General features: G+C 35.7%; 1 protein-coding gene across 1 annotated transcript; it reads left to right on the top strand.

Moving 5' to 3' along the window:
• Positions 1 to 5,596: 5,596 nt before the first annotated feature.
• Positions 5,597 to 9,511, top strand: LOC142974787 (ecdysone oxidase-like). The gene is made up of 4 exons (XM_076117302.1): positions 5,597 to 5,818; positions 6,355 to 6,485; positions 7,006 to 7,139; positions 7,453 to 9,511. The coding sequence occupies exons 1-4, from the start codon at positions 5,811 to 5,813 to the stop codon at positions 9,106 to 9,108; spliced, it is 1,929 nt and encodes a 642-aa protein (XP_075973417.1). The 5' UTR covers positions 5,597 to 5,810; the 3' UTR covers positions 9,109 to 9,511.
• The last annotated feature ends 451 nt before the right edge of the window (positions 9,512 to 9,962 follow it).

Genomic DNA, 9,962 nt, shown 5'->3' with positions numbered 1-9,962 from the left:
GCAAAAAAGTGTCTCTTTAGGTAGGTATATAGACTAGCTATATCGCGTGGCTCATTTCGCGTGCGTATCCTTTTCAAGGTTCGCGGCTGGCGGTTGTAAACTAAATTTAGAATTTAGAACGTCAGTGATTTTTAAGGTTATGTTTGCTTAATATTTTTTCTAATTACATTTACTTTATTTTGGAAAATCACAAAATTATTGATCTCCATAAATCTTGCAAGACTCAAGAGGCTCTCAACTAAGTTTTCAAAAATCAAATAAAAAATATAGATATAGAGAATAAAAGACGCATCATTATTTGACTACCTTCGTGGCGCAGTGGCTTAGGTCGCCACGCTGATACCACTGTGTCGGGAGGTCGTGGGTTCGATTCCCACACGGGGCAATTATTTGTGCGATCCACAAATAATTGTTTCGGGTCTGATTGTGCTTTGTGTCCGTCGTTTCTGTGTTTGTAAAAGTCCCCGCGACACAAGAGCATTACTTAGTGCGGGAGTTGTCTTTAAAAAAAAAAAACATTTTTATGGATTTCATTTAGGTACCTACTATAAAAAGTGGCTATTACAATAAAAATAATTTCATGCATAAAAACAACTTGTATGCACTTGATGTATATTCACGTGTTTTATTCGTATGAAAACATCTGTTCTTTTGTACTGCATTCCTACGAATTGATGGCTGTAATACACAGAATACATTATAATTCATAGTTGTAGACATGTTAAACAATTGATAGGGTAATCTATGATTTACACAATATAAACTACAAACTCTATAAACTATAGAGGTGATTACTAATCTATACGTGCCAGTTGTTGAAACTCTGTCGACAATAGTTGAAAAGAACAGTTTCAGATTTTTTTCTGTTTTTGGATTAATAAGTAGATATAGTGTGTCTTTAATGAGATTATAACCTCTTTCTCAGTTCTTACTACTATCGACTAGTGACAACCGGCTAGCTATCGACAAATTTTAGACAAAAATCTAATTCGTAGCGCAATTCTCTATCGCCATCGACTATTGAAAACTGGCTAGCCACCGAGAAATATGAAAATCTGATTGGCGTTTCTAGCAGGAGCCGTAGGAACTATTTTTACTAATCATTTTAAATTTGACACTCCTCGATACTCGATAGTACCGACTGTAGAGAATCGCGCTTCAGCGCCTCAAGCGTTCTTTGCAAGAACTATTTTGTTTAAGTGATGTTATGTGTTGTATCTACATGAGTGACAAATAAAAAATAGTTTGTTACTTTAGGTGATGGTTGCATAACCTTTAGTAACAAACTATTTTATTTAAGCATATCAGATGCCAAATTCTTGGTGTATTATCGTAACGTTACCGTTTTCAAAATAACTATTTTCGTTACTATCGCACACTAGCAATGTCATACGATTTGATCTAGGATTAATTAAATGTTTAGTCCCGCTCTGAGATAAAACGCTGGCTTTAAAACAACACCATTTGCGGTTATATCATATTTAACCTTGAGCTAAATGAAAACCAAGGGGCCCCTACAAAATGATAGCTCGGTACAAATTTAAATGAATTTAATAATTACGGGCCTTTTATACCTTGGGTAGTAGAGACACTCATAATTCATCGCTGAAGGTAGCTCGGCATAATCATATTTACAGCTTTCGTAGGCTTTGTTTCGTTCATTATTCAACCTTTTGTCTTTAACGTAATAACTTTTCACCCCTTTATAATCTTTGCTTTATTTAGTTTATTCTTTCTGGATTTCGTTGAGATTGATTGATGTTAGTTGAGGTAATTTAATCGACTTTTGAATCTGTTATTTTTTGTTAGTTAGACGAAAATTGTGTTATAGTTCTAGAGAAAAAACTAATGGTTGCAGTTTTCCCGGTTTCGGCGAAAGATGGTGTGCTTACTTAGTCTATTCTATATATATATATATTTATAATAAATCTGTAGAGAGGTCAATTCTGTACATTGAATATATTTAAAAAAAAACCAATGGGGGATGTTTAGTAACGGATACTGATACCGAATCTGCAATTTATAATTTTCTTTTCTGTCTGTCTGTCTGTCTGTCCTCCGTCTGTATGTGTCGCTATCACGTAAAAACTACCGGATAGAATGCACTGAAATTTGGTATATGCATAGAATAAGTAGTGGAGCAATTTTTAGGATACTTTTTATCGCATAAAATTTCATAGATTTTTAGAAAATTGAAAAAAATACGTAGAAATTGTTTGAACCTGCGTTTCCCTAAAGAGACCATAGATGGCGTCAATCCATTTCACAACATTCGCATAGTTAAGGGTCAGCGCAGACCAAGAGGAGCGCAGCGGAGAGGATTTTTTTAACGCAGTTGAAAATCAACTTTAAATTAATTAAAATAAAGTGCATATTTGCTTGAACCTGACAAAAAATGCTCGCGCGTCCTCGAGGATGCGCGGGTATCCCCGCGCATACTCGAGGACGCGCGAGCATCGTACGAAAAATTTCAATGTTGTTACTGAGTTTAAAGAGAGAGAACGTCATTTTTATTCTTCTTCAGTCAAAAGAGCAATTATAATCATGGCCCAGTCTACCATTGTTGACGAATTTTTGCGCGAGGATTATTCCGGTCTGTCTGCGCTGGGCCTTAGGCCCAGCGCAGACAGACCGGAATAATCCTCGCGCGGTCTCGAGCATTTTCTTTACGGCTCGCGGATGCTCGAGCATGCTCGCGACTGCTCGAGCCTGCGCGAGGAAAACTTTCTAGGTTACCATTCTTCATTAAACAGGCCAGTTTTCGTGAAAATTCGTCAACGATAGTAGACTGGGCCATGATTATAATTGCTCTTTTGACTGAAGAAGAACAAAAATGACGTTCTCTCTCTTTAAACTCAGTAACAACATTGAAATTTTTCGTACGATGCTCGCGCGTCCTCGAGGATGCGCGGGGATACCTGCGCATCCTCGAGGACGCGCGAGCATTTTTTGTCAGGTTCAAGCAATTATGCACTTTATTTTAATGATTTTAAAGTTGATTTTTAAGTGCGTTAAAAAAATCCTCTCCGCTGCGCTCCTCTTGGTCTGCGCTGACCCTTACGCGGCGCCTGCCGTATCGATACCTGTTGTTTGCACCAACCAATAGATGGCGTTATAGTCCGCAACACAGCATGTTTTTCCTAATTAATTTATTTTGATTGCTTTATTGTAAAAAAAATACCTTTGAAACAGGCTTTGCATTTATAAGATTTTCAAACATAAATGTTGTATGATATATTACACAAAAATGTTGGTTTACGTGGTTGCGGTGCGGTCGGGATATCCTAGATGGCAAACTGAGTAATTTCGTTTGTTGTCGTTGTTCGCCGCAACTAACAGATGGCGTTGTAGTTCGTAACACGTAACCAAATTAATTGGTTGCATCAAAGAAATAAATTGGATAGCTATGAAACAGACTAGGTATGTGGTAGGTTTTAAAAAATAAACAACGGATGATATATAAAAAATAATTACGGGTTACGCGGTTTCGGACGTATCGTCGCAAGTATACCTACATTATTACGCGTGTGAAGAGCTACGGCGCAGATAGGTATGTCTGTATCTATAATAATATTCTGAATCCAGACGGGCAATGATCAGTCTATAATAAGGTATTATATTTTACACTGTAAACTGGTACGGATACAGACGAGAGCGGAAAGAAGGTAACCACAGGAAATCAGGCTTGCCTGAGCCTGTGTCACACTGTGTGCCCTTCGGGTCCCTTTCGTAAATAACCATTAGATTACAAAAGAGTTGTTAGCATTTTTATGTGTAGGTGTATCGAGTGCTTTGCAATTCGCGTGCTCAAACGAATAAGCAACAGTACGAAATTCACGCGAGCAGAGCCGCACGGGTCAGCTAGTTATGAATATACTAGTGGCCCGCCCATTCATAGGGAGCGGTTGATTCAGTACTTAGTACTTATGTATACACTGTTAGAGTCATTTAATATCGATTAGATACGAAGAAATATAACCATATTTTTAATTTTTATGCTATACTTAAATACTTTGAGTAATTACAGTGCAGCAGCAACGGATTTATTAACCTCTCCTATCAATTTACAAAATTGCAAATTGTTGCTTGTTCTCCTAATCCTATATTCTTATGACATATTTTATTCCAACCTGAAAAAAATATATCTTAAAAATGTGTCAACATGGTTCTCAACCACCTGTGCGTTTTTTTTGCTTTGTCATTGTTTTATCACGTGAGTTTTATGTCAAAATACATGTTAATATTATTTTATGTATTATGTATATTGAATAACAAAGCCACATCATGTTATAATATTACAAAATAGAACCTGATTCCAGAACGAAAAGTACATGTGTTTTATTAAATAATAACATATGTAATTGAATAAATAATTTGATACTTAAATAAAATTGTATTGTAAGCAAATGTTGAGCGGATAATTCCAAGGACAAAAAAGATGACTTATGTCATGTATATTTGCGAAGATATTTATAGCAAGTTATTATACCTTCAGTAAGTGAGGGTTAACTTATGAATACATTACAGATTTCTTAGAAATAATTTTGTCACTATATCTCCCGGTTAGTAAATTTAAAAGTTGTGATATAACTTGATTCCAAATATACTTTAGGTTGTTCTGTCAATTATCAGGACTAAGACTTGTATAAAACTACGAATTAACGCGATACGAATTCGCAAAGTAGATCTGTTGCAACATTAATTGCTGCGATGCATTTTTGTAAGTCAAGCCACGTTCTTTCCGCAGTTTGAGTGACTAAAAAACGTGACAAAATATCGCAAGATTGGATACGATTATTTCCCTCGTGCGAAGATGGATCCCCGATGCGTCGTGCGAATTTGATTCGACATCACAATGCAATTTTTTATAGAAACTCTTAACCCAGTCTGCCATTGAACCTAACTACTCTTTGACTGCCTCCGCGGCGCAGTGGTTTAGGTCTCCACGCCGCTACCATTGCGTCGGGGGTTCGTGGATCCGATTACCACACGGAACAATTATTTGTGCGATCTACAAATAATTGTTTCGGGTCTGGTTGCACTTTGTGTCCATTGTTTGTATGTTTGTAAAAGTCCCGGCGACACAGGAGCAAAGCTCAATGCGCAAGTTGTCTTAAAAAAAAACTACAACTTATCAAAATATAGTTGGTCTTATGCTCAAATGAAAATCTATTCAAGTGAGTCACAGTCCTATCCACCCATTAAACTGCATTGCAGTTATCATTTTCACAGGTGTAAAGTATTTTGATCGGATTATAATACGGTGAAGTAAACAACACATGTGGTTCGCATACATTATACTACAATAAAAGAACACAATACATTTTGCACTCTATTATGAAATATTATATTTAAAGAGCATTTGTCACAGTTGGGACTTTAGGTTCGACGCGGACGTACGATTAGTATTTAATGATTTTTTTTTTAATATATGTTCAGTATACGGCTTTCTACTGCTGGATACACATTATTACACATGCTATATTAAATAGACCATCACTCGGTTAATGTGGTAGTAACGAGAAATGTTATAAATGAAGAAAGATTCGGATTTTCTTATTATTTAGTTCCGATTTTTTTGGTTCTAGGGTTTGAATTCAAGACTCATATAATATATGTAGTGTTACAACAAAAGAGGAACAAAAGTTCGTGTATTATTCTTCGCAAATTGTTAGTTCTACAAAGTCGATTGTTTGCGGGCGGTCTTAATAATTTTTCCGAAGTAATATATTCTACTATAATAAGGTATTTACGAGTGCCGAAGGATTCATATTACTCGTAGTGCTGAAGCAGCAACACATCTAACACAAATGTTTTGGTAAGTTCTGGCCTTTAAATTATTTTCTTATACGTGATTTAAGTAGGTATTTCATAAGAATCGGGCGGCTATTCAATTTTTGCTACTGGCTGAAAGAAGCCTGGCCGGCTGTTAGTTCTTCTTTTTAATTTAATTAGCCAGATTAAAAAAGCCAGTCCCAAAATAAAAAAAACAATTTTTTTTATATGGCCTTAAAATAACAAAGGTCCAGCAGTAGAGTGTGCTTGAGTTTAATAACAAATATTCAATGTATTTTTTTTAATAAAACAGCCTTGTTACTGGACAATTATTGTAATCCTAGCAAAGGTTGCCCCTTTGTTCAAGATTCCAATACATAAAAATTAAAATAATTTGAATTTGCAATTGATCGTATTTATGATTTTAAATATACAATACTGTCAAATATGTTACAATTTATTTAACACTGGACATATTGTTGTCTTTATTTTGGAATCTCCTTGTCATGACTTGTAGTTGTAAACATGTTGTGACGACACTTTATTTTCGATATTTAACCGAGACTTATTGTGTTTCAGTATAGACAATGCAACATGCCTGTCGCCGACGACAGGCACCGCCCCGCAGACGTTCGCGGCGGCTCTGCAGTACTTTGCAGCCACACAATGTATTCTCAAAGGTGACAGTGCACAGGAGTTCGATGTTCCAAGTAAGTTGTTAGACTACTGCTTTTTATTTTGTTTTATGCTCCAACTGTTTTGTAATGATCGGGCCCATCTCTTTTCCGATTATTTATTATTATGGTCAACGGTTTCATCTTACCAATCGCCTAAAAGAAATGGTTAAATTGATTTCTATTCGATTTTTTTTATTTATTTCAAATGGCACTAAGAAGAATAAGACAGTTTATCGTCGAATGTTTCAAATCTTGCCTTTGCATTACATCCAACATCCATTTTTAGGCTCTCTGCCAAAGGCAAAAAAAACAGAAACCATAGTATTTTTAATCTTATTCCAAACTTGAGTTTGAGATTACGTTCAAACCCCTTGAAAAAGTCGTTCGTTTTTCATACCTTTTGATTATTTTTACCTCAAAATAAAAACGCCTAACTCAATTAATATTATGTTTCACTTTAAAAAACAAAAGATAATGGATATTTTTTCACAAACAACGTTTTTTATTCTTTATTTTAACAATGCATTTTATTAATGGATGAATATTGTTTCAGATTACAAAAGCTTTGACTTTATAATTGTGGGTGGGGGGACGGCAGGGAGTGTAGTTGCAAACCGACTCAGTGAAGTCGGACATTGGAAGATATTGCTACTTGAAGCTGGGGGTGACCCGCCTGTTGAGTCCGACGTGAGTATACAAAAGTAGCTACTGTGTATTGTATTTTAAATTGGGTCAACACATTGCGCTTTTGTATTCCGTACTTTAAAATACACAGTCTTTGTTAAAACAATCTGAGAATTTACGTGTTTTGGTGAAAAGACTTCAACATTTTATTACAGTACCTAATATGTGATACATGCTTTTAGTGTAGGAGCTTCTTTATAATATAAATATACATCACTAAATTAACTTACGTTTTGAGTTGTGGTTGTCTCTCCGAATAAAAATAGTTTTCACAACAAAAAGGACGCATTGATTGATTCATGCGATAATTTTTCAGATTCCGGGATTTGACGCTGACATAACCAACAGTGAATACAACTGGAAATATGTGACAGCGAACAACAGCGTTATAGGTCAAGCTATTATAAATGGTTCCATAAATCTGCCAATGGGGAAAATGTTCGGCGGTTCTAGCAGTCTCAATGGCATGGTTTATACTCGGGGAAACGAACGCGACTTTCAAAGTTGGTACGACGAAGGTAATAAGCAATGGAGCCTGGATAGCGTAAGAAGATGTTTCAAGAACGCCGAAGGTCTTCAAAAAGAAGACATGATCTGCGATCCTGATATTGGCAGATTCTATGGTGTTACAGGACCTATAGCTATAAATAAATTTAACAGTACAAGCAATTGCACTAATGGCGTACTGAAGGCTTTTCATGAGATTGGATTTAAGGTAGTTCCGGATCTTAATGTGGCCGGTCTATTTGGTTCTGGCGCCGTAACTGTCACTGCAGCTGACGGCCTGAGACACAGTACACACAAAGCATACTTAAAACCAGCTAGAAAGAGGATTAACTTGACAGTACTCAAAAATGCTTTCGTTAAAAAAATCTTAATAAGCAATGATAAAACTGTGGCTTTTGGCGTTGAAGTAGAGAAGAAAGGTAAGACTATGACGTTTTACTCTGTCCATGAAGTCATTCTAAGTGCTGGCGCTGTAAATACTCCCAAACTATTGATGCTTTCTGGTATCGGTCCTGAAGCAGAACTTCGCTCTAAAAACATCTCTTGTATCGTAGATTCACCAATGGTAGGCCAAAATCTGCAGGATCATTTACGCGTTCCTATTACAATATACGGTAATCAGAATATGCCAGATCATCATACAGTGGGTGAAGAACATTTAAGTACAATACATTACATTTTCAATCGGACAGGACATTTGGCACATAGTAATCTTATGACAGATGTTATGGCGTTCTTCACAACTCAAAAGAATGTCACGGCTCCTGAATGTCAACTGCAACTTATGATTAAACCTAAGAATGCAACAAAACTGAGAGAACATTTAACATCGATATACAGATACAAACAGCCTATTGTAGATTACATTATAGAGAAGAATAAAGAACATGTTCTTTACTTCTTTGCATTAAGCCTTCTGCATCCATATTCAAGAGGAAATATTACTCTAAAGTCAAATGATCCAAAAGACCCTCCACTTATATTCCCAAATTACTTCGAAGACGAAAGAGATTTGAAGACTGTGATCAAAGGAATCAGAATGGCTACAAAAGTAGTTCGAACAAAATTCTTTAAAGACGTCAATGGTTTCTTGGGACGAATGCCGTGGCCAGAATGTGACCGCAATTACTTAGATGGTGAGAGGTACTGGAGATGCATTAGTATGAACATGGTGACTTCTGCAAGTAATCTAGTTGGGACTTGTAAGATGGGAACTGATCCGAAGACTTCAGTTGTAGATAGTAGGTTGAGGGTCCATGGCATTACCCATCTGCGAGTGGTAGATGCAAGTGTCATGCCGACAATCACTAGTGGAGACACCGCTGCTCCTTCTATCATGATAGCAGAAAGAGGAGCAGAATTCATCAAACAAGAATACGATGGAGACTATTCTAAATTATTGAACTTTATGAAAAGTGTTAGTAACTTGTACAAACTATTTGATAAAGAGTTAACTGAAGCTTAATTACAGGTAACATTTTGTTGACAAAATGTGAACAAAAATTGCGGCTGTATCCATTATTTCATATGTGTTTGCAGGCTTGATTCCATTTAAATGGAAGTTTACCAAGCAATTACAACTAAATGTTTACCAATCAATGAAAAGCTTTGTCAATTCATCCTATCTGGTTCAGTTCAGTTAATTGCTGTATATGTTTTAAGGCGTTTATTTTTTATCACAAAAACTCGTAGTAGCGAATAGAAAAATAGTTTTAAGATACAGCGTTAAGGTATATGGGTATTATATTATTAGGAGAACGACAAAGTTAAGACTGTCATTCGGAATATTTTTTTTCAATTATGTACATAGGTATTATTTATAAAATAAAAAAGGAAAAGATTTCGAATAAATACATTTTGTAAGCATATTTCCAGATTTTCTTTGAATACCCTTAACATTATTACGGTAATGAAGTACAATGAATAAATTTTGGACTTCGACCCTCGGAGCAGAACGTTAAGAATTACCTTTTTCTGTTATTATTTTTGGAGTTTTATTTTCCTTAGGAAAAGTATTCATTTTACAAGAGCTGTAATATTTTTATTTTAGATGTTTGAGTAACGATTCTAAGTGCTTTATTTGCTCAGTCAGAAGTTTCCAGTATTTGATTACTGGGTTGTTATTTTTGCCTTTTGAACAGGTTTATTAAATTTTCGTCAGAGTACAGAGATAAAAGTAGGTACTTATTCAGAATGTTGTACTGTAGTTACCGGTCCATCAATAGTGTGATAATATTTTAATTCGGCAGCCGCTTTTGGTACCTACACTAGTCCATTTAAACCACCTAAAACTTATTCAATCAGTTATGTAACCCACAA

The sequence above is a fragment of the Anticarsia gemmatalis genome, chromosome 8 (genome assembly GCF_050436995.1).
Source record: "Anticarsia gemmatalis isolate Benzon Research Colony breed Stoneville strain chromosome 8, ilAntGemm2 primary, whole genome shotgun sequence".
Classification (NCBI taxonomy): domain Eukaryota; kingdom Metazoa; phylum Arthropoda; class Insecta; order Lepidoptera; family Erebidae; genus Anticarsia; species Anticarsia gemmatalis.
This window is presented reverse-complemented; position numbering and strand designations above follow the sequence as displayed.